We start from the raw sequence: 25,665 nt of genomic DNA on the forward strand, positions 1-25,665 counted from the left end.
GAGTTCTGAGGCTGTGTCAATGTTCCATGTTAGATTGAATAGATGGAAGATAGGATCTGGGAACAGGTTGGGTAAATGTGATTAGACCTCGACGTGGACTGGTTGACTCGGCTTGCCTGTTTATGTATTGTAGCTTCTATGTATCCTTGTGTGCCTTCTTGTCTACAGTGTACAATCTGTCTCAACTGTTAAGAATGTTGGTGTGCAGTGGTAAGCTTGGTTGCCTCCTAAGCAGGTGACCTGGGTTCGATTCCCAGCCATCACATCTCTTACTTTCTACTTGAGGATGAATTGATACTCAGATGACTCTGGTTGTAAGCAGTTCTTACAGTAGCATCTCATTGTTTTACTAAAAGAGTTGTAAATATTCCCACATTCTAATTACAGGTTGAACCTCTCTTATCCAGAACTCCCTCATCCAGAACCATTCCCGGCGACCGGGTGGCGCATGCACAGAACTCCGACATGAATAAATTGAAGTCCTTTCTCGCTGCCGACTCCCGCAATCGCTGGCCTGGCCCCGCAATCCACTCCCCCGCCCCCCCCACCCCCCAATGATCTCCCTGCCGCACTCCCAGCCTCAAGCCAGCCAGCCTCAATATCTCCTTGGTCAGTACTTGTACCATCCAATTTAATGTGACCAGCCCTCGTCTGGAAAAATCTCTTATCCAGAACAAACCAGGTCCTGAGGGTTCTGATAAGGGAGGTTCAACTTATACCATCGGCAAGAACTCGTGCTCTCTCAATGGAAAATATTGGCCCGGATTTTGCAGTTGTAATGACGACAAAACTGGCAAAACTGACAGCAACTTCTGCCATCCACATATGCGCAGTTAAACGCAAAAATCCAGAAGTTGCTGTTGTTCACTCCGTGATCCTGCACAAGGCACCCGCAGTCGGCAATCTTTGAAAATTCGCTGAACTGACTAGAGCTTCCCCTTTTACACTGTAATATCACTTGTTGGCCCCAGAAAAAGTTAAGCCTTTTAGTTGTAACTGGGTTTTTAAACAGTACTGGTTACTAAGTCAACTTCTTTGGCCCTGAAAAATGAATTTCACATTTGTGGAATGTCAAATTTTTCCAATATGATAAATTCCATAGGATTTTAATTTAATAAAAAATAATTAAAAAAAAAATGCTATTTCAGCTTCTATCTTAATCCCATGTGTATGTCCCAATCTTTATTTCACTCACTGTAAAAAAAAATCTTTTTTAAAAAGTGAAGGATAATCGGTGCTTTTTACTTCCTGGTTTGTTGTGTGTGAGAATTCTTCAATGTGATTCGCTGCTTAGCCTGCTTACCTGATTGATTATATCACTGTTGCTGGATACCGGAGATCCCCAGACTTGGCACCAGAGTCAAATTAACGTCGGGAAAGGTGAAATCGCCAGATCTTGTGGGTAGCTTTCTTTGAGGTCAGTGGCAAGTGCTGTCACTTCGCCACCGACTGCAAAATCCGGGCAATTGTTTGTTATATTTAAATCTATATTGTGTGTGATTGATTACGTTCTCTCTCTCTCTCTCTCTCTCTCTCTCTCTCTCTCTCTCTCTCTCTCTCTCTCTCTCCAGATTTGGAACAAGCATGATCGCCAATGTATCCTTAATGCCTTAGCCCAGCTACTGTTGGATAAAGAATGCACACTGCTGATTGGGCGACATCTCAGGCCTTTGTTATTGGATCTTCTTGAACGAAATGTGCAGGCGATTAAAGGGTCTGTATTCAACCATGACCTACACGAGAGACTGTGCGTGGCAATGAGCAAGCTTATTGATATCAGCCCTGATGTCATTTCGTAAGTGATTCCTCGTGATTCTAGAGCTTGTAGAATCTAGCTGTTTGAATTGCTGTTGTATAGAATTAGATCAAGTATTAACTTGTTATCCAAATAGCTGTGTTGTAGCAAATAAAATTACAGAACCCCAGGCTCAATTGGGGGAAAAAAATTCTACCCCCTAACTTTCCATCTATTTTACTGATGGTGAGGGGTGATTCCATGGGCCATTGCTGCCCTATGGTGCAACACCCAAATGGTCATTCTTCATTTGTGTGCCTACAGGGTGAGTCTTGGCAGACTGTTCAACATAAAGACCTTTGCTGCTGACGCCCATCCCATCCTTGGGTGATGTCCACATGTATGCACTTTCCAATAGGAGTTATCAGCACAATCTGCAATGGGATCTGTGTCTGGTTCTTTTGCAATCCCTGCTTTCCCAGCACTGGGTATGCTGAGGCCCAACTCTTTACCAATATTCAAGCATACACAAGCCTAATACTTAGCAGAGACACGCCTTTCATCTCTGCCCATTTATTGTCATGGAAACTTATGGTACTTCATTTTGAATATTGGATAAAAATGTCCGCCTATGTATCAAAATGAGGTGATTGCAGAGGGAGAGCAAGCTCAGTAATGAACAAACAACAAGTGTGAAGTGTTCTTGTGCCCATTATGATTGGGTTTTTAAAGATTCATTCTTGGGATGTGGGCATTGCTGGCAAGGCTAACATTTATTGCCCATCCCTAATTGCTCTTGAGAAGGTGGTGGTGCGCCGCCGCCTAGAACCGCTGCAGTCCGTGTGGTGAAGGTACCCCCACAGTGGTGTTCAGGAGGGTGTTCCAGGATTTTGACCCAGTGACAATTAAGGAATGGTGATATACTTCCAAGTCAAGATGGTGTGTGACTTGGGGCTGGATTTTCGGCTCATTTGCGCCCCGTTTAGCGCCTGGGCAGGGTGCAAAAACAATTTTTTTTTTTTGGTTGCAAGACGGGACGCACAACATTTTGCACCCGGGTGTAACTTTCGGCTGTGGTTTTGCAGCGGCCAGCGCCCGCCCGACATGTTGAGCGTTTGGATGACGTCAGCCGGCGTGCAATGCTGTGCTCGTGCCTTGGGCGGAACTTTCGAGCATATCGCCCGATTTAGCGTCCGCCTGGGAACCCGCCAGCAAAAAGCAGTCGGACCCAGGGCGCACCCGGCGCTAACAGCGCCATCCTGAAAACGGAGGTAAAGTTCAGTGCATAAAACAATTGGGAGAAGAAGGCTGCGTTTTTAATAGTGAAGTTGTATCTGAGTTTATAGTTCATTTTAAAAGACATACTATGTCAGCCATTGATGCCCGCTGCTATATTTATATGCCGTTGAGCTGGAAGTAGGCTTATTGATGAGCATTTTAAACGCAATTGAAGAGGTTGCAGGCGTATGGGGAGAAGGCCTTGCCCCCCCACGAGTTTACAGGGAACATCGCTTATACCTGCAGCTCTCTGAGGCACAGTGCATTAGAAGGCTGCGCATCCGTAAAGAAGTGCTGACAGAGATATGCCAGCTCATAAAGGCAGAGCTACCGCCTACCAGCACCACCAGGACTGCACTGCCCGTCGAGGTGAAGGTGACTGCGGCACTTGCCTTCTATGTATCCGGCTCCTTTCAGGCATAAGCAAGGGACATATGCGTCATCTCCCAGCACACTACACATTGCTGCATTCGCCAGGTGACTATTGCACTGTACGCACGCAAGATGGACTTCATAACCTTCCCAATGACCAAAGAGACCCAGAATGAGAGGGCTGTCGGTTTTGGACGATTTGCTGGTTTCCCCAAGGTTTAGGGTGCCCTTGACTATACGTACATCGCCCTGTGAGCACCTTTACACAATCCAGAGGTTTACCGAAACTGAAAGGATTCCACTCCATGAACATACAAATCGTGTGCGACCATACTCAGCGCATCATGGCAGTCAATGCCCAATATCCAGGGAGCATCCATGATGCTTTCATCTTGCATGAGAGCAGTGTCTCATACCTGTTCAAGCATCAGCCACAAGGCCAGAGCTGGATGCTGGGCGACAAAGGTTACGGCCTCGCCACCTGGCTCATGACCCCCCTCCGGAACACTCAGACACAAGCCGAGCATCGTTATAATGACAGCAATATAGCCACATGCAACATCGTCGATCAGACAATTGGAGTGCTCAAGCATTGCTTCTGATGCCTTGACCACTCTGGAGGCTGCCTGCAATACTCCCCTCAGCAGGTCTCGGAGTTCATTGTGGTGTGCTGCATGCTACACAGCTTATCCATCATGAGAGAGAGAGAGACCACTCTAGCCCACCATGTTGACTATTCCCCCTCTTATTCTGCAAATGAGACACTACACAGGAATGGATAAGGTGAACAACAGATTTGATCAAAATTTTAAACTTTTAGAACTTTGTAAATGTTGAAACATTGGAAGCTTTAATAAACATTTAAAACTTTTATAACTCAATATTAACATAACTTGAAAACTTTAAAACTATAATAAAATAACATGTAAGACTTTCACTCCAACTCCTTTTAAGACTGATGGCCTTATCTACGACTTGACCAATATATGGGTCATTCAGGCTCAAGCCTTATCTACGACTTGACCCATATATTGGTCTTCAGGCTCAAGCCTTATCTACGACTTGACCAATGTAAAACTTGTCTTAATTATAAACGGAATCAAAGCTTATATCTAAACTTTGAGTTCGAATTTGTGAGACAAAACAATGCAGGCACAGGTGTTTCTTCAAATTCCCCAAACAAAGGTTCAATCTTTTACTTCGAATAATCAAAAGAAATACAAGCAATACAGATACCATCAAATGCACAATAATTTCCTCATTATCAACTTGCACTAAACTATCTTATTAAATTCTTATAACGGTTACAATTGCCTATCCCTTAATGATTCATCTGTTACTTAGCATAATCAAAAGAAATGCAAGCAGTACAGATCAATTGCACGATAAACTCAATCAGCTTGCCCCAACTGGACATTACCCCCAGTCTAAGGGGTTCAATCTTTTACTTCGTATAATCAAAAGAAATACAAGCAATCCACAATAGCATCAAATGCACAATAATCTCTTAATTATTAACTCTCATCAAACTATCTCGTTATTCCCTTTATAACGGTTACCATTGCCTATCCCTGAATGATTCATGAAAAAGCAAAGATACTCATGCCGAGTTAATTTCAGCCGTGATTAGCAATTTGAAAATAACTCTCTTCAGTAACTGATCAGGTTACTGCTTCTCTAAGATTGCAGCCCAGACCCTTTCCCAACTCCCAATAATTATACCGTTTTTCTGGATGTAAACCAAAGGTGTGTACGTAATTGTACAGTTTAAAACAAAGGAAATGTTCTTAAACGAATTCTTCCAATGAATCAGTCTTGTTATTTCCTATCGCCATAGCTTTTTTCACAGTTCGTAGACACTTCAAGGACATCTGCCTGTGGGAAATTCTTTTCGCAGCCGTGGGATTTCTTAAAAGTTCATTTTTGCTTAAAGCATTCTGGGTCATTAAAATGGTCAAGCATGCCGTTATTAGCAGAAAAATGAGGCAAAAATGCTGTAGTCTTACAACCAACAACCTCTGCCCCACAGTCTTTTACCATCGGCTCTTCCCTCCCTCGACTGATGCCCCTACCCAAAGTGGCACCAACAGTTCATGCAGCACGGCGGCCAGAGTCTTGCTGAATTGGCGGGAGAAACATTGGAGACGCCATGTGGGGATCCACTGGAGAAGCTCGGGACACGGAAGAAACATAGAAACATAGAAAATAGGTGCAGGAGTAGGCCATTCGGCCCTTCGAGCCTGCACCACCATTCAATATGATCTTGGCTGATCATTCACCTCAGTCCCCCTTTCCTACTTTCTCCCCATACCCCTTGATCCCTTTAGCCGTAAGGGCCATATCTAACTTCCTCTTGAATATATCTAACGAACTGGCATCAACAACTCTCTGCGGTAGAGAATTCCACAGGTTCACAATTCTCTGAGTGAAGCAGTTTCTCTTCATCTCAGTCCTAAATAGTTTACCCCTTCTCCTTAGACTATGTCCCCTGGTTCTGGACTGAACCAACATTGAGAACATTCTTCCTGCACCATCTAACCTGTCCAGTCCCGTCAGAATTTTATATGCTTCTATGGGAAGGCCCGGCTTCTGACTGGTGAGCCTCTTGCTCAGCATCGCCAGTCACAGGGTCTGCGTGTGACACTGGGGACTGCGTGTCACTGGTGGAGGCCATCAGTAACACGTGGGCATTGACAGCCTCACATGTTTCATGGCTCGTATGGACAATCTGCAACCCTACCTCTGTGAGGGTCGCAGTGAATGTCTCGCTGCTCGTGGGAATCCCACCCAGGACATCGAGGAGCTGTCTGGTGAGCTGGACGCTCTCCCTGGACCATGCCACCATGTCCAGTTCCACGTCTGCCTGTCTGTCAGCAGACTGTCTGCCGACTCGCCCTCTGGGAGAGATGGCTTACGGGATTTGACCCTAGAATTGCGTTGCTACACACCACTAGTCCCAGGAGCCTCGGAGATCTCAAAGCCCGGGAATGTTTCATCATCCTCGGACATGGTGTTTGCCAATGGCAAAAGAGATGTGGAGTGCATCTGCCCCCTTCTCCCCCAGAGTAGGCTGCTCCGTCAGCTCCTCTCCCTCAAATTCCTCCTCCTTCTCCCCCACAGGGTCAAGGATGTCACAGTGCGGACGCAGGGCATTCTGGGGGGAGAGGGTAAACAGCTCGAGGTCGTGGTCCATATCGGGACCAACGACATAGGTAAAAAGAGGGATGAGGTCTTACAGGCAGAATTTAGGGAGCTAGGAAGAAAATTAAAGGCTGGACCGCAAAGGTAGTAATCTCCGGGTTACTACCGATGCCACGTACTAATGAGTACAAGAATAGAATGATAGAGAGGATGAACATGTGGCTGGAAAGTTGGTGTTGGAGGGAGGGCTTTAAATTCTTGAGGCATTGGGACCGATTCTGGGGGAGATGGGACCTGTACAAACTGGACGGGTTGCACCTCAACAGCGCCAGGACCAATATCCTCGTGGGGAGTTTTGCCAGTGCTGTTAGGGAGAGTTTAAACTAGCTTGGCAGGGGGACGGGAATCTGAGAACAAATTCAATAGGGAAGGAAGTCTAGCAGAAAGTGGATAGCAAGAATTATGAAAGTGAATCTGTAAGGCAGGAAACAAGGGTTAGTAAGTCGTAAACAAGGAGGTCTTCCTGTGCTAAATGGTATATACTTTAATGCAAGGAGTATAGCGAATAAGGCAAATGAGCTAAGAGCACAGGTAGACACTTGGGAGTATGACATTATAGCCATTACAGAAACATGGCTGAAAGAGGGGCAGGTTTAGCAGATCAATATTCCTGGTTACAGGAGTTTTGGGGGGGTAAAAAGGTGGGGGCAAGGTGTCGCAGTACTGATTAAATAAATTATTAGTGGTGAGAAGGGATGATACATTAAAGGGATCATCAAATGAGACCATATGGGTCGAATTGAAAAATAAAAAGGGGCAATCACACTGCTGGGCATGTATTATAGACCCCCAAACAGTAGGAGGGAGATAGAGGAGCAAATATGTAGACAAATTGTTGTGTAGCCCAAAAACCATAGGGTAGTAATAGTAGGGGATTTTAACTATCCAAATATTGATTGGGACAAATTTAGTGGGAAGGGTATCGAGGGTGCGGAATTCTTGAAATGCATTTAAGAGAACTTTTTTAGTCCGTATGTAGCAAACCCAACATGAGAGGGGGCGGTTTTGGGGAATGAAGCTGGGCAGGTATTAGTGGGAGAGCACTTGGGTGCCAGTGACCATAATTCAGTCAGATTCAAGTTGGTTATGGATAAAAGTCCCGAATTGGGGAAAAGCTAATTTTGCTAAGTTAAGGAGTGATTTGGCCATAGTGGACTGGAAACAGCTACTTGTGGGTAAATCAGTGTCGGAACAGTGGCAGGGATTCAAGGAGGAGATCTGGAAGGCTCGGGCCAAACGTGTGCCCTGAAAGAAGAAGGGTGGGAATAATAATTCTAGAACCCCCTGGATGTCTAGGGACTTAAAGAGAGGATAAAGAAAAAAAGGGATGCTTATAGAAACATAGAAATTAGATGCAGGAGCAGGTCATTCAGCCCTTCGAGCCTGCATGTCCTATACCAACGGCTAAATACTATAGAATCTTTAGAGGAATATGGAAAGTTAAGAGGCAAATTTAAAAAGGATATTAGGAATGCTAAGCGCGAGCACGAAAAATTCTTGGCTAATAAAATTAAGGCAAACCCTAAGATGTTCTATAAATATATTAAGAGTAAGAGGATAACTAAAGAAAGGGTAGGGCCTATTAGAGACCATGAGGGTAATCTTTGTGTGGAGGCGGAAGATGTTGGTAAGGTTTGTAATAAATACTTTGCATCTGTTTTACAAAGGAAAGGGGCAATGCAGATACTGCTATTGAGGAGGAGTGTGATATTCTGGATGAAATAAATATAGTGAGAGGAAGTATTATGGGGTTTAGCAGCTTTGAAAGTAGATAAGTCCCCAGGCCCGGATGAAATGCATCCCAGGCTATTGAGCGAAGTAAAAGAGGAAATAGCAGAGGCCTTGACCATCATTTCCAGTCCTCTTTTTGAATTTGGGCATGGTGCTAGAGGATTGGAGGACTGCTAATATCGTACCCTTGTTTAAGAAGGGAGAAAGGGCTGGGTCGAGTAACTACAGGCCTGTCAGCCTAACCTCAATTGTGGAAAAAATCCTGAAAGACAGGATAAATCTACATTTGGAAAGGCAAGGATTAATTAGGGACAGTCAGCACGGATTTGTTAAGGGAAGATTGTGTTTGACTAACCTGATTGAATTTTTTGAGGAGGTAACCAGGAGGGTCGATGAGGGTAGTGCATATGATGTAATGTATATGGACTTTAGCAAAGCTTTTGATCAGGTCCCACATGGTAGACTGGTCACGAAGGTTAAAGCCCATGGGATCCAGGGCAAAGTGGCAAGTTGGATCCAAAATTAGCTGAGGTAGGAAGCAAAGGGTAATGGTTGATGGATGTTTTTGTGACCGGAAGGATGTTTTCAGTGGGGTTCCGCAGGGCTCAGTACTGGGTCCCTTGCTTTTTGTGGTATATATCAACGGTTTAGATTTGAATATAGGGAGTATGATCAAGAAGTTTGCAGACAACACTAAAATTGGCTATGTGGTTAATAATGAAGAGGAAAGTCATGGGCTGCAGGAGGATATCAAACTACTGGTCAGGTGGGCAGAACAGTGGCAAATGGAATTTAGTTCAGAGAAGTGTGAGGTAATGCACTTTGGGAGGGCTAAGGAAAAGGTAGGCTACTTAATAGTGTAGATGAGCAAGGGGACCTTTGAGTGCTTGTCCACAGATCCCTGGTGGATAAGGTGGTTAAGAAGGCATACGGAATGCTTGCCTTTATTGGCCGAGGCATAGAATATAAGAGCAGGGAGGTTGTGCTTAAATTGTATAATACTTTGGTTAGGCCACAGCTGGAGTACTGTGTGCCGTTCTGGTCGTGTATTATAGGAAGGACGTGATTGCAATAGAGAGGGTGCAGAGGAGATTTACTAGGATGCTGCCTGGAATGGAGAATCTTAGTTACGAGGATAGATTGGATAGGCTGGGTTTGTTCTCATTGGAACAGAGGAGGTTGAGAGGAGACCTCATTGATGTGTACAAAATATTGAGGGGCCTGGACATAGTGGATAGTAAGGGCCTATTTCCATTGGTGGAGGGGTCTATTATGAGAGGGCATAGTTTTAAAGTGGTTGGAAGGTTTAGAGGGGATTTGAGGGGGGCCTTTATGCAGAGGGTTGTGGGGATCTGGAACTCACTGCCTGGAAGAGTGGTGGATGCAGAAACCCTCACCACTTTTAAGAGATGGTTGGATGGGCATTTAAAGTGCCGTAACCTGCAGGGTTACGGATCTAGAGCTGGTAATTGGGATTAGACGGGATAACATCTTGTTGGCCGGCGCAGATATAATGGTAAGTACTGCACAGAATCGAAGATGGCCAGGGTGATTTCCTGGACTAGTTTCGATCGCCTGCATGGATAGGAGAGGCATTTTCCCAGATTTTTTTTCCACTAATTAGCCTGGGTTATTATCTGTTTTTTTTGCCTCTCCCAGGAGATCATTTGGCTCCGGTTGGGGTGGAGTGTAAAATGTTTCGGTGCAAGGGGTGTCGCAGTTGTGTGCGGCGGACTGGTTGGTCTGGGTGCTCTTTACCTTTCCGTCATTGTTCATAGGTTTATATGTAACCTTCAGGGCTGCTGACCGAGGGCCGTGCGGCTCTTTGTTGGCTGTCGGACACGATGGGCCGAAATGGCCTCCTTCTGCGCTGTAAATTTCTATGTTTCTATGACGGCCTGAGGTGGAGGTTTGCAGTGAGCGATTCGGTGCCTGCGACTCTTCATCTGGAAGTAGAAAACAACAAACGAGTGATTAGCAGCAGGGGAGGGGACAGGATGACATGAGGAAGGTCACATAGCACAGGCTCATTTGAAGGACTGCCGCCACTGCATTATATGTAGTCCACAGACACTATCACATTGCCCCAACCCTACTCCACAAACGCTGCCATCACATTGCCCCAACCCAGCCCAGGGAGTGTGCAGGACCCTCACCTTCCAATTGGGGGTCATCACCCCCACGTGGAGTTGCCCGACTGGAGGCACCGATGAGGCCAGCCACTCGTTCCTCCACGTCGGTGAGTGGCAGGGTGTGAGCCGGAGCGCTGCCTGTTCCTGACGCTGCTCCCAGCGGTTATGCGACTTCTTTGCCTGTAAAGACGAAAATCGGAATGGTTACCTCTGTTCTTGTGGCACACACAGATAGCCACCAAAGCACTTATACCATACTGTGTGAATGTAATACAATCCTCTGTTTAATGGCCTTGGAAGTTGCATGTGGCTCATCAGGAGGACATCAAAGTGCGGAAACATCTGATGAGAGCTCAGAAGTCAATCTTAATAATATGTAAAGATCATTCATGGCAAATAGGGTGCTGAACTAAGCCTACCTATGTGTCATGCTTTTCAGGAGGCAACCCACAGAGCTGTGAGCCAGCAGCAATATGAGAACAAATAGTTTGTCAGATTTATAATTTAAGTAATCAAGGAGTGCATGAATGAAAATAGTACTCACTCTGACGACCCTGGTGAGATTGTTAAATTTCTTTCGACACAGGGTGCTGGTACGGACAACAGTGTCGTAGGCAGAGACCTCCTGTGCTGTCTCCCTCCATATCTTGTTAAAGATAGCTGGGAGTGGTCTAGATCCAACCTCGTATGTAACACTCTCCATCTCCTCTGCAGAGCCCCAACTAGGGCCCCGTTTGCCTTGGGAGTGAACCTCCTAGCACGTTGTCTGTCGTCTTCAATCATACTGTGCTCCATTATCCAAATCGAAAGTAAAATGGCTGATTCAGCCCCGGGTGTACTGCGCATGCGCGGGGGCGCTCCCTGCCTGCATTAGCATTTGCGATCGGACAGCTCACCAGAAGTGCGGCAAAAAAAAACTTTAAAAAAAAATTCACACATGCGCAAAAGGGCCAATTTTTTTCGGGGCGGAAGCTTCAGCTCCGGCGCACAAAATCTGTTGTGCAACGCCAGAGTTAGCGCTAACACTGCGATCATTACTGTTTGCTGAAAGTTGCCCGCTCTGGCGCAAATGCTAACCCGGTGCTGAAACAAAAATTTTGCCGTGATTTGCGCCCAGAAACAGGTGAAATCGCAAAACCTGAAAATCCAGCCCTTTGAGGACAACTTGAAGGTGATGGTGTTCCCATGCATCTATTGTCCTTGTCCTTCTAGTGTTACTGTTTTGGTATGTGCTGTTTATAGAGATATTTAGGGCATGCAGGGGAATTATTTTTGTGTAAAAGCACCTTACTAAATTTAATTTGTAAACTTCTCTAACTTCTTTGTCTCCTGAAGGTTTGCGCTGAGATACTTTAAGGATTCTCCACCAGTATTTCAGAGGTTGTTTTTGGAGAGTTCCGATTCCAGTACAGTCCGCTATGGTCGGAAACGCATGAAACTCCGAGACCTCATGAGTGCAGCATGCAGACTCCTGAAGGAAAACTGGATAATGTTCAGAGAATTGTGGGATTGGAGTGTGTGCATTCCATTGTTGAGAAGCCATGATACCTTAGTCCGCTGGTATGTATAAGCCTCCATAACTGTTCATCACAAGTATTCAACCTGTTGGGTTGTTAACTAAAATCAATCGTTTTAAGTACTGAAATTTTATTGAATAATGCAGAAATGCCCTTGACACACAATTTTTTGCTAACTTTCATTAATGCCTTTATAGAACTTAACGTTGTAGTTGGTGTATTGAAAATTTGGTTAAATGATCGTCGGGTTCGCAGTGAGCTATTCAAATAATCGGAAATGAGTGCATTTGAAAAATTGCAGATGTTTTGCCACAGTATTAAGTGTGTGAGGGCAAAAGAGTTTGGGAGCGCCAATTGGTGTAAGTAGCCAGTTTTTCACTGATTCCTTGTGCAATGAGTGCATTATCTCGGCTACATGGTTAGAGGAGACTTGAAAAGGAAGGCAAAGATTTTCCTACTGAGATCCTGAGTTCACCTGCCTAGATGTCTGGTATCTGGTTACGGACTGCACTGGGAGATGAGTCGGTAGCTTTCTGCTTAGCGAACCCTAGAAGAGGAGAAAGTATCAAATCACTTGACTTGGAGGATTTGGTGCAGTAGTTCACACAATGGCCTTTCACTTCTGTGATTTGGGTTTAAATTTAAACCAGCGTGATGGGATGTCGTCTGCTGGCTGAGTTCTTTCTGAAATGACTCTGGTCAGTATAGAACGAGTTCCGAGTCGATAATGGTCCCATGGCACAAAATCTGCCCTCCAGTTCCTGAATTAAGCACCAAATTGGCCATCTCATTCAGACTCGCATGGTCTTGGAAATGGGAAGTTGTCAAACTAGTGTAGATGTACGTACTCTTTCTGACACTGGTGTCCGAACACCAAGGTGTTTCCTGGAGTACAACATCTACTCCCAAAAAACACAAGTAATCAGTTGATCACAAAAAAGAACTAGAAGCAGAGAGCTGTCCAATACAAGAGAGACAGGTGCCCTTCTTTCTCGCCCTTGATAATTAAACACAGAAATAAATGAGTGCTGTGACAAAATATTTAATGAAATATCCCCTGTCCAAACAGTATCACTCCAAATAGCTTGTGTTGAAATTACGTGCTACTTATTGCAATCCCCTCTCTTTGATACATTGTAGCCTCTAATGTAACATTCTTTGTAATTACATCATTAATGAAAACTGTCCTACACATTGGCCCAGAAATCCTGGTTTCTCCTTCCCGCTGGCGTTCGACTGGATTCTAGAAAAAAGAAGCGCACCTACCTGAAGCTGCTGCACCCACGCGAGATCCCAGTCTGGGGGCCACCCCTGATTGCACATCGCAGCGCGTGCACGTCGGGACGTGCGCAGGCCTGGAGCTGGAGTCACATGGCTCTGGGCAGCCAATTAGGTATAGTATATTCTCATTCGTAGTAATCGGAGTTTCGTAAGTCCGAAACTCCTATTACTATGAATGAGAAACACCTCCAAACAACCAAAAACTACATAAAACATTAAAAAAAAACACCTCACATAAATACACTATAGAAATTAAAGTTGATAGAAATGTTTTTAAGAAAAAAAAAATTGCCGATTTTAAAAGAAAAAATGTTTTAATTATGGTTTAAAATGATCTGAGTGGGTAGGGTTTTTAACAAATGTATTTTTAAATTTTATTTTTTTGATATGTTTTTAAACTCATACGCTGGTAAAACCAGGCGCAAGAGTTTTAAGGACATGAGATGGGCAAATGTCCTCGCTCCCAAGATGCGTGCGATCTGTCAAGCCAGAAACTTGACAGATCAGAAAAGCCGGTTTTCAGCACGTACGCATTGCGCACCGAAAACTGGCTTTTCCGATGCCTTCCCGGGTCCGTGGAAACTCCGTATGGACCCTGGGAGGCCGCGATATCTGGGCCATTACATTTCCAAATGCACTTTAGATGGGGTTTACAACAGAAACAAAGTTGGGAAAATAATTTAAAAGGCTTTTGGAATGCTGGCTTTTATCTTTAGAGGACCAGAATACACCATGGTGGAAGTTATGCTGCAGCTATACAAAACCCTGGTTATGCCACACTTGGAGTACTGAGAGCAGTTCTGGGCATCACACCTTGGAAAGAAAATATTGGCCTTAGAGGGAGGGTCGTGTAGCTGTACCAGAATGATACCGGACTTCAAGAGTTAAGTTACGAGGAGAGATTACACCAATTCGGGTTATATTCCCTAGAATTTAGAAGGTTAAGAGATAAGCTGATTGAAATTTTCAAGATATTGGGCCCAAGTTTTGAGCCGCGCCTAGAACGGTGCAGCCCCGACCTGGACGCCCGTTTTTCGCGCCACAAAGTGCGCCTAAAAAAAACTTACCTATTCTCCGGCTCCCTGCAGGCCCTCTGGAGCTGGGCGCGGCGCAGCACGAGCTGTTGGGGACGGAGCTAGGTCCCTGCGCTGAAAACAGTGCAGGGACCTCTGCACATGCGCGCTACAGTGGGCGCGCATGTGCAGTAGCTCCAGGCGCCCAAAACTGTGTGGGAGGGGCCCGAAGCACGCAGCCCCTCGCCCTGGCCGAATGGCCTCACTGGGGCTGCGTGCATAAGACTGCCTCCCACGCCCAGCTCCTGCTTCCTCCCGACCGGGACCTGACCCGACTTGACTCCCGCTCCCTCACCACCCCCGCCCCTGCCACTGGACCGCCCTCCCGACCCCGACCCCCCCGCTCCCGACCAACCTCTGCTCCTGACCCGACCCTGCCCCCCGACCTCCAAACTAAGTTAGGCCAGAGTAAGTGGCCACTTTTGTTCTGAAAAACCCTGCAGTGAATTAAGAGATCAGCGCAGGTAGCCACCAAATGACTGTGTGTTATGATAGGAATGCTAGTTTTTTTAAAATCCCAAGCAGCGAGACTGGACAGAGTGTAGGTGCTATCAGCCTGATTAAACTGAGTATATTTTTAGTAAAGATAGCTAGATATTAAAGTACTGGAAAATCTTTGAAGATTATTCCCCCCCCCCCCCCACCAACTTATCTCTTATAGCCCTCAGTGTGGGAAAGCAGCAGCAGGCCACTCGGCCCGGTATAGGGGTGGCGAGCATCGGCCCCTCCCACACAGCCTGTATCACACACACTCATTCTGGGGGCTAGGAGCTACTGCGTGCATGTGCAGAGGTCCCGGCACTGTTTTCAGCACCGGGACCTGGCTTCGCCCTGAATCCAGTTGCCACACTATGCCACCATGGAGGAGAGGCTGGGGAGCGGCCAAACCTGGCCCGAAGATTTTTGGCGCCCTTTTTATTCTACAAAAGCGCCGCACCTCTGGTGAGTGCACCAGAAATCTGTATTGGTCAAATTTGGGCCCATAGGGTGGTAGAAGTTTGGAACTCTCTTCCGCAAACGGTAATTGGTGCTAGATCAATTGTTAATTTTAAATCTGAGATTGATAGCTTTTTGTTAACCAAAGGTACTAAGGGATGTGGGCCAAAGGCAGGTATATGGAGTTAGGTCGCAAATCAGCCATGATCTCATTGAATGGCGGAACAGCTCGAGGGGCTGAATGACCCATTCCTGTTCCTATGAAACATTCATTATGCCTGTAAAGCTATTGTCTGGCCATTTGGCAATAAACTTGAGCCCTGTACGACTTAATACCATACAACAAAGTGCATTTGCCTGCTGGAGTGTTATACATAACCATGTTTTTTCTTTCAGGTACACGGCTAGTTGTCTTGCAGTTGTAACAAACATGAGTGATGAACAGAAGAACCATTTCTTCAAGAAAATTCTCACTACAGAAGAACTGACAAATTTTAGACTCCAGTAAGTTCATCATAACAAAATTAAATCAACTGAAATAAAGGAAACTTGCTCCAACTGCTAAATTGGATTTAAATTTTTCAAGTGGATTTTTGATGTGAATTGGTGAATGACTTCAGATTAAGACAGTTGTGAATTTTTGGAGGACTGTTGGCTTAAAAGCTTAATTTTTTGGAACCAGTTTGAGGTTTTTGTATTTCTTGTGTTTAGTTTCTGTTACCATGTAAAATTATGAATGTTACTTGCAACTTTACAATCGTGTGCTGGTCAATGGTATGTTTTATATAACACAATGCAGCAAGATTCACAAATGAAATTGGGTCTTGGGCCCTGAAGAGCCAACTGGGAACTTATTGGCAAGTATATGTGTGCAACGCAGACACATGTAATCTGTAAATGTGCAAAAGGATGTCCTCCCTGAAAAGTAGATCAGGTTTTACACTAATTTTTTGAAACTTTTTTTCAATGTGGGCAAGTTTTAAAACTCTGTATAAAAGATGTTGGAAGTAGAAGATGTAATTTCACCTGACTGGCCTCTGGGAACCATTCCGGTAAAAAAGCTTTTGATAATGAGCGATTTGAATTATTACTTCGAGATTTTGTTTTTGCCAATTAACTTGACGAGCAATAGATTTTTCTTTCCTCTGGAAAAAGTAACTATCCTGAGTTGCTGCACCAGTCGACATGCCTAATTGTGGGGGATTTGAGCAAACACTTGCCAACTTAAGTACCTTAACAAAAGCCCAACTTTTGTCATTTGACTTGTGCCCAAATTGTACTGTAGCAAACAGTGACAGTGGTGCTAGCTGGTACTTGCTTGGTACTGCCTGCTTGCATTAGTGAGTGCAGGACGTTTGATATTCAAATGCACAGAACTCTGCTTTGGATCTTGGTGACAATCTTAATGATTCTCGATTGGTCACTCAATCATTCAGTAGTGCAGCAAGTCATCGGAGTTTACATTTATTGGGTAAGCGCAATATTGATGCCAAATAATTTATTAGTTATTGCAAAATCAGCAACATGTTACTGCACTTGATGTTTTACACTTACATCAAAATCATACTGGTAGGCTGGATCAATAGTCCCTCATAATGGACTATTGTAAATAAAGTTTGTGATCTCAATAATTTGGACTTTTAGATTTTTTAGCTGGACTTAAGTGGTAAGTAGCTTCTTGGTCATCATGTACTGGAACGGTGTAATTTAATCTGGGGTAACTTTCTGTTTGTGATGCATGATTTAATTTTTGCTTTCGTCAGCACAGAATATCAAGTTTAAAAATTATTGCAGAAACAGTGGAGACCAAAAGGTGGTAGAGGGTTGTACACTGTTTGCAACTTTTGACTCTGAAATGAGGGTTCGACCACATATCCGCAGCATAACTAAGACCGCCTATTTACATCTCCGTAACATCGCCCGTCTCAGCCTTTGCCTCAGCTCATCCGCTGCTGAAGCCCTCATCCATGCCTTTGATACCTCTAGACTTGACTTTTCCAATGCACTCCTGGCTGGCCTTCCACATTCAACCCTACGTAAACTAGAGGTGATCGAAAACCCGGCTGCCCATGTCTTAACTCGCACCAAGTCCCGCTCACCCATCACCCCTGTGCTCGCTGACCTACATTGGCTTCCGGTTAAGCAATGCCTCGATTTCAAAATTCTCATCCTTATTTTCAAATCCCTCAATGGCCTCGTCCCTCCCTATCTCTGTAATCTCCTCCAGCTTCCCCGCCCCCCAAAAGATGCCTGCGCTCCTCTAATTCTGCCCTCCCTGAACATCCCTGATTGTAATTGCTCAACCATTGGTTGCTGTACCTTCTGTTGCCTAGGCCCCAAGCTCTGGAACTCACTGCCTAAACCTATCTGCCTCTCTCTCCTCCTTCAAGATGCTCCTTAAAACTTTGAGCAAGCTTTTGGTCACCTGCGCTAATTTCTACTTGCGCGGCTCGGTGTGAAATTTTTATCGCATACAGCTACTGTGAAGTGCCTGGGGACATTTCACTACATTTAAAGATGCTATCTAAATACAAGTTGTTTTATATAAATTTGGCTGTTCTGTTTGCAGTGACATTGCTGTGTATTTCAAGTTCAGAACAATTTTTACTTAAATGAAAGGGAGCTTTGCTTTAAGTTTCTGCCTTCCCTCATGTTGTGTCCATCATTAATACCCCTACAGATGATGTGAAACTTAGATTTCTGTGTTCTGCATTTTTCATTTAATGTGTATTTTGCTTCACAGGTTGTTGGAAGGTGATCTATTGCTGAATGTGGAGAAGGCCTTGGTTCTGGCAAATCCGAAGACAATTCTCTGGCAGAAAGAGAAACAACTAAAATATACACAAGGGCACATAGTGTCTGGAGATCTGTCTGAAAATGTTGTTGCTGTATGTGGAGTAGTGTTGCCACGGAAACAACTCATCCATCAGGACCAGGTTGAACATTCATTGAGCTATATTTATCATTTTAGAATTGTACTTTTTTTAATAATCAGGGTTTTGGGATCTTTATAATGAGGCCAATCCATACTAATCAATGAGTAACATCATGGGAGATGCATTACATTAGTCTTCACTGATCAGAAATGCTGATGTTGTAGAAAATGTTAAGGAAGTGAACATAAATTTTGTGTATGTCAGCCATTATAAATGTGTGTTTAAATATTTGCCAGCTTTGCAGATAAATACATGACCCATTGTGGCACTGAGTCTCAGAGACTAGCAAGATCCAAGGTTAAGTCCTTTTGCCTATGTCAATCTCCTCTCTCATCTTCTGATGGTTCCACAGGGAATATCACATTCTGGTACTTTGATGATGTGGCAGAATTTGTGTGAGCCTTAATGGTGAGCCTCAGGAGGTTATTTAAGCACCAGAGACTTTGCAGCTGACTCCAATCCTGTTCTCATCTGACATCCTCTTACATGCACTTTCCAGCAGACGTCATAAAACTTATAATGTTACTGCACAGAAAAATAAGGCAATTTGACACGTCAGACCTGTGCTACCTCTCTGATGGCTTTATCTACTTGGTCCTATTACCATAGAACCTTTCCAGTGCTCCTAGCATTTGTGCGCATTATTTTAAGACACTTGGCCCCACTCTTCCCTACTCTCCCTGAGCTCTCAGGGTTCATGGTTTTCCATTTTTCCCGCTGATGCTTGAATCGCCCATTTCATCACGTTCCAATGTTGATCTGGACTATCCTCACCCAGGTCACTACTGCTGACCTTGTAGGTATTCCAAGTTATTGTACAACTTCAGGAGCCTAGGGTTTTCTTGCACTTCCTGTCACCTTCTGAATCCTCTAACTCTAACTCTCTAAGGTGACCATTGACTGGGGCATGTGATCCTGAAACACCTCATTCTTCCAGATGTTCTGGAATGCAGAGAGTTGGTGCTCAAGCTCAACAATCTTGCACCTGAGGGATTCCACCCTCGGGCATCTGATTTTAATAAAAAAGACTTGCATTTATATAGTGCCTTTCATGACCAAAGCACTGTACAGCCAATGAAGTGCTTTTTGAAGTGTAGTCACTGTTCTAATGTAAGAAACGCGGCAGCAAATCTGAGCACAGCAAGCTCCCACAAACAGCAATGTGGTAATGACCAGATAATCTTTTTTTTAGTGATGTTGATTGAAGGATATATGTTGGCCAGGATACAGGGGATAACTCTCATACTCTTCTTCGAAATAGTGCCATGGGATCTTTAATGTCAACTTGAGAGAGCAGATGGGGCCTCTGTTTATATATTATCTGAAAGATGACACCCCCTGATAGTGCAGCACTCCCTCAGTACTGCACTGCAGTGTCAAGCCTAGATTTTTGTGCAACTTTCTGGAGCAGGACGTGAACCTACAGCCTTCTGACTCTGAGATGAGGATGCTACCAACTGAGCCACGGCTGACACCGAATGCAGACATACGACCCCGGCATCTTGCATTTCCTGCAGGCCCCTGTCCCCCTCTTTCTAATTATGAACTTGACTGAAAGATAAATGTTTACTCCCTGACTTCTTGCCCAGGTTCTGAAGCAGGCCATGTCACTGGATAGCTAGGAGGGGTTGAACTTTTGCCCAGCTTTCCCTTCTCTAACCGAGGGACCGAGGAGCGACCAGGCACCTGGGATATAATACACCATGTGAGACTTTCGGTTGCAGCTGCAAAAATGTTTTTCGCTTCCCCACGGTGTAGAATTTCCTATTATTGCTGCCCTTCAACTCCCTCTCGGCAACCACTTGCTCCATGGCGGCCTCCTCCAAGTTGTTTCTAGAGTCTAAGAATTCCGTTAGTTCAGCACCCTGCCTCCCATCTCTGTTTTCCCACTCTGATGATCACCCACTTCTTCCTTCACTAACTTGCCCTGTCTCAGGCCCGTCTACCTTTTAGTCTGTGCATCCCAGGAATGCTTCAGTTTCCCATATATGGCCAAGTGCCCCAACTGCTCCTTGAGTTTGGAATCTTTGGGCACGAGCAGTTGGAAACCGAGACTTGAGCACAAAAATCTAAGCTTGACACTCCTGTGCAGTACTGAGGGAGTGTGGCATGTAAATTTAAAGTTTGTCTTGCAGGAAATATCAATTCTATAAATGAATAGGAATTGTAATTTGGACACTGCTAAAATATTGCAATTTTATTTACTGCTGCAGATTATTAATCCACTTTTTTTGGACTGACTGTGATGAGGCCTGCTTATGTACAGATTTGTGCATGCATTAATCATCATTATCATAGGCAGTCCCTCAGAATCGAGGAAGACTTGCTTCCACTCCTGAAGTGAATTTTTTGGTGGCTGAACAGTCCAATACGAGAGCCACAGACTCTGTCACAGGTGGGACAGATATTCGTTGAGGGAAGGGATGGGTGGGACTGATTTGCCACACGCTCCTTCCACTGCCTGCGCTTGACCTCTTCACGCTCTCGGCGTTGAGATTCGAAGAGCTCAACACCCTGCTGGATGCACTTTCTCCACCGAGGGCGTTCTTCAGACAAGGACTCCCAGGTGTCAGTGGTGATGTTGCACTTTATCAGGGAGGCTTTGAGGGTGTCCCTGCAACATTTCCGCTGCCCTCTTTTGGCTCGTTTGCCGCGAAGGAGTTCCGCATAGAGCACTTGCTTAGGGAGTCTCCTCTCTGGCATGCGAATTGTGTGGCCTGCCCAGCGAAGCTGATCGAGTGTGGTCAGTGCTTCAATGCTGGGGATGTTAGCCTGGACGAGGACGCTGATGTTGGTGCGCCTGTCCTCCCAGGGGATTTGCAGGATCTTGCGGAGACATCGTTGGTGATATATCTCCAGCGACTTGAGGTGCCTTCTGTACATCATCCATGCCTCTGATCCATATAGGAGGGCGGTTATTACTACAGCCCTGTAGACCATGAGCTTGGTGGTAGATTTGAGGGCCTGGTCTTCGAACACTTTTTTTTCCTCAGGCGGCCGAAGGCTGCACTGGCGCACTGGAGGTGGTGTTGAATCTCTGCATCAATGTCTGCTTTTGTTGACGAGGCTCCCGAGGTATGGGAAATGGTCCACGTTGTCGAGGGCCGCGCCGTGAATCTTGATGACTGGGGGGCAGTGCTGTGCGGTGAGAACAGGCTGGTGGAGGACCTTTGTCTTACGGATGTTAAGCGTAAGACCTATGTTTTCATATGCCGCGGTAAATACATCGACAATATCCTGGAGTTCAGCCTCAGAGTGTGCGCAGGTGCAGGCGTCGCTTAGAATTTTTAAAGAACTAAATAACTGAATGTCCATTAAATCTTTAAATTACAAAATGGTGTCCTTAATGGCAATCAGTATAATGCAACTTTGATCTCTGGATTTTCTAGAGTTGTGAAATCAGCCCTTTATTGGTGCAGCAAGTTATCACTCCAACTCTTTCTAATGCAACGCCTGCTGATAACTTACTCAAATGGTTTGACCAGCTTTTTATATGTTTTAAAGAATTGCTATTTTTGACGATACTTACTTTTTTTCCCCCTTTCTTCAGTGCATCAGTAAGCCCCTTGTGTTGGTAGCTTCCACCTACAGTTATCTGCAGAACTTGGCCATGGCAGTGGTGTCCCAGAATGCTGTGCTGCTGGAAGGACCAATCGGTTGTGGTAAAACTGCTTTAGTAGAATATTTAGCAGTGCTGACAGGTCGACAAAAGCCACCTGATTTTCTAAAAGTACAGCTTGGAGACCAGACTGATAGCAAGGTACGAAATGTGTAAATTCCTGTTGTTTTTTGTGGAGGGCAGCTGTGTAATTTTGTTTCTGTTCCCAGGCTTCTGTTGCTTCCAGCCTGATTGCCTGAACGTCCACATGAATAGCCTGAGGTGGTGTTCTTTTTCTCCTTCCCCATAATTTTTCCTTGGCTGTGATCAGCAACTCCATCAATATGCGGGGAAATCATGGGTTCAATATTGCAGCACAGCCCAATGATGCTATCACAGTCTTTCTCACATGCACCCCACCTGCGGCAAAAACGAGGCTATGCCTCTGAGTGAGCCGTATTTTCATTTCCTCTCGCAATGCTTAATTAGAGTGAGTCTGGAAAGTACACGAATGGATGATGTCATAAACTTGCATTTGAATGGTTGTTTCCTAATTTTGACTTTAGTGTGTTTTTCTCATCTTATTTCACATCTGAATTTAGAGCACATGATTTTTTTTTTTGGAGGGGGAGCGAAAGTTGCATGTTTTAACAACTCTAATGAACCACTTCTTAACTTCTGTTTCCTAACAATTATTTGTTTGTATATTAGATGTTGCTGGGAATGTATCGCTGTGCGGATGTTCCAGGGGAATTTGTTTGGCAGCCTGGATCCTTGACTCAAGCAGTAACCAATGGATATTGGCTGCTCCTGGAAGACATTGACTATGCACCTTTAGATGTAGTATGTTTCCTCTGAGTATTTTACATTCGAGTGTTAAACATAGTTTTGATAAATATAAAATGGTCCAATTTATAAAATATGCAGTGCAAGGCTACAGAGCTGTTTGCTTACTCTCATGTAGACAGCATTAGCATTATTTTGCTACATGAATCAACAAGACAGTTGTATGCAGAGTGGATCCTTATTGAGTACAGTGGAGTAATTCGATTTATTAATCTACGTTCTGTGCACGACCATTGGTACAATCCTTATGGGCTTCTATCTCATTGGGTTTTATGCTGAGTTGCTATTGGGTATTTACAATCTTTCAGGGACATGCTAACTACCTCGCAGGTCTGACCTGCGTGGTTTAGGTTCATAAGCACAAGGTGTTTCTCGAATTGGGCCTATTCTAAATTAATTCATGATTTTTGTTTTTAAATTTCAATATTAAATTTTGCAAAGCAAGTACTAAACAGTTATGTGTAAATGTGCTAGTAGTTGTAACTTTTACTCGACCAGCTTATTTTCTCAGCAGATGTGTTTATCTGGCTGCTTTCTCATTTTAGTTGTACATTTTCAGGATATTTTACTTTTTTCAATTCTTCATTTGACTGCAATAATTCCTCCTGCATTGCAGATATCAGTGCTGATACCTCTCCTGGAGACTGGAGAGCTCCTGATTCCTGGACGTGGCGATTGTATAAAGGCAGCACCTGGATTCCAATTTTTTGCTACTCGAAGGTCAGACATCACAAACTAGCATTGTCTCAATTGTTTGAGGATATCGAGTATACTAGCACAACAAACCGGATGTTGAAGGATATTGCTTAAAATAAAACATAATGGCGATGATTTCCAACTTGTTGCCCTGGTGTAAAACTAACTGGCATTGTAGATCGGCCAGTTTCAATGAAATCAATGAAAAATCGAACAGTTACTTTTTCAGGCAGCTGATCGGCGATGCCAGTTTTACACCCAGGCGACAGGTTGACAATCTACTCCCAAGTTACTATTGTCAGTTCTACTCCAAGGACTGCATAATCCAGAGTTCAAAATAAAAGGATTTATACCTTTTTTTTTTGTGTGCATATATAAATAAAATTCCATGCTAAGTTTTCCTGCTTCCTACACCCTTCTCCAAGCATAAAACCGGTAAGCAATTGCTCCCAAGCCTGTTGTTTAAAATCATTCTTCACCACTAATGATAGTAATCTCGAGTCCGAGCTGATGAGGGTGATTTGACAGATCCAATCTTCCCCCACCACTTGGGAGACAGTGAGATCTGTAAACTGGTGATTCACGTATCCAGTCACCTATAGTAAGCATTCTTCACACATATCTCTGCAGAATTCTAGCAATTTCATGAGAAACACTCTTGGAAATTAGAGAAATCTTGCTGTGAGAGTACTGTATTTAGTAACTTCAGACTGGATGTGAACTTGCATAATTTATATCTAATGCAGATGAGGACAAATCTTTGTCGGGCACTTTAGCTAAGCTATATGTGCTTGGCCCAGTTGGACAAGACAAAACTGGATTGCTCTGATTTATTGCTGAAGAGAAACTGCTGTTCAACAGGAATTGAACTGTGCCAAATGCTGAAACTGGAGCTATTTTTCTTTCCTTGCCTGCAAGTCACTGGGTTTGCATTTAACCTCTCCAGGTTGTTCAGCAGCAATGCTGGTTGGTATCGACAACAAAACAGTCATGCAACTTTGCTGGACAAACTCTGGACAAAAATCAAGTTGGACAACATGAACAGGGCAGAACTAAACGAAGTGAGTTTATTTTACTTTGATCAAACACTTTCATCAGTTTACTGTTCTGATTCCACTGATATCTTCCTCTTTCTCCTCCCCCCCTCTTTCCCCCCACCCCCGCAAATCTCTCGGTACATTTTGGCACTGAAGTAACAACTGGAACGGATGTAATTCCCCAATCTTCTTTGTGCATTGTGGCCTAACATGCCGTACATTACAGAAGTTTTGCACCTAACTGTCACTGGCTCCATGCAGTCGTGTTTTCCAGTGCCACTGTACATTTGCAGGTGCATCCACGAATGCATCATGCTGTACAATTGGGGCCGTAGCAGTTTTCAACACAGAAGGAGGCCATTCACGCTATAGTATCTGTGCCAACTCTTTGTTGGGGCAATCCGAAGCTAATCCCATTGCCGTACTCACTCCTTTATAGCCCAGTATCTTCCTCTGCTTCAGATGTTTATCCACTTTTCCTTTTAAAAGATGCAATGATTTCTGCCTCAAGTATTTCCCCGCAGCAAAGCATCCATTCTTTATTAACTCTCAGCATTCTTCTAACCTCGCTCCCTGCAGTGACAATTTTAAATTGGCGATCCCTCATCACTGACTCCCTAACCAGAGAAAACAGTTTTTCATATTCACCCCCTCAAAACCCTCATCTTGGTCTTTTCTGCTTCAGTGGAATGGTAAATAGCATCTTCAGTCTCTTTCTTCATAACTGTTCATCATCCCAATGAATCTACACTGCATCATATTTTTATAATGGGCTGTCCAAAAATGCAAACAGAGCAGCAGCTGTGTGGCTTTGATTTCCTTGTACAAATTGATCATAACCCCTTCTCCTGTTTTTTGCCCTTTATTAACCTGCACTTACATTTTCAAGAAATGGTGTTTGATCCCTGAATCTCTCTGCTCATCAATATCCTTCAGAATTTTTGCATTTAATGTATGCTTCCGTTCCTTGTTTTCGTTCCCAGAATGCATCACCACACACTTCTCCACATTAAATTGTACATTGCTGATCATCTCCCTGTGCCCAAGTCCAAATCACTTGTATAGTGAAAACAAAAGTGGGCCCTGCAACCCTTCTCCAGTCTGAGCCACACCTATTAACAACTGTTAACCCTAACCCTTTCTTCCTGTTATAATTTAATGTTTCACTTAAGCCTGCCATGTTACTATGTGGCTGCATCTATTCTTTGTCATATCTGATTTCAGTGTGTTCAATGCTTGAAGCTACATGTAAAATAGGGAAGAATGTTTTCTCTGTGGATGTTGGGGGGCAATGGT

At 44.3% G+C, this 25,665-nt stretch overlaps 2 protein-coding genes across 3 annotated transcripts in view; one reads left to right on the top strand and one right to left on the bottom strand.

The window, feature by feature from the left end:
• The window catches only part of rps12 (ribosomal protein S12), a 383,736-nt gene that overhangs the window by 307,104 nt on the left and 50,967 nt on the right, over positions 1–25,665 (bottom strand). The gene's annotated exons all lie outside the window — the stretch shown is intronic.
• Positions 1–25,665, top strand: part of mdn1 (midasin AAA ATPase 1) — a 215,109-nt gene that overhangs the window by 2,364 nt on the left and 187,080 nt on the right. For both annotated transcript variants that reach the window (XM_070885519.1, XM_070885520.1), the window contains exons 2-9: positions 1,572–1,795; positions 11,785–12,009; positions 15,653–15,760; positions 18,000–18,192; positions 21,743–21,952; positions 22,502–22,633; positions 23,253–23,356; positions 24,279–24,393. In XM_070885519.1, the coding sequence (XP_070741620.1) occupies positions 1,572–1,795; positions 11,785–12,009; positions 15,653–15,760; positions 18,000–18,192; positions 21,743–21,952; positions 22,502–22,633; positions 23,253–23,356; positions 24,279–24,393 (1,311 nt within the window). The remainder of the gene's footprint in view (positions 1–1,571; positions 1,796–11,784; positions 12,010–15,652; positions 15,761–17,999; positions 18,193–21,742; positions 21,953–22,501; positions 22,634–23,252; positions 23,357–24,278; positions 24,394–25,665) is intronic.

The sequence above is a fragment of the Pristiophorus japonicus genome, chromosome 7 (genome assembly GCF_044704955.1).
Source record: "Pristiophorus japonicus isolate sPriJap1 chromosome 7, sPriJap1.hap1, whole genome shotgun sequence".
In the NCBI taxonomy this organism is placed as follows: Eukaryota; Metazoa; Chordata; class Chondrichthyes; family Pristiophoridae; genus Pristiophorus; species Pristiophorus japonicus.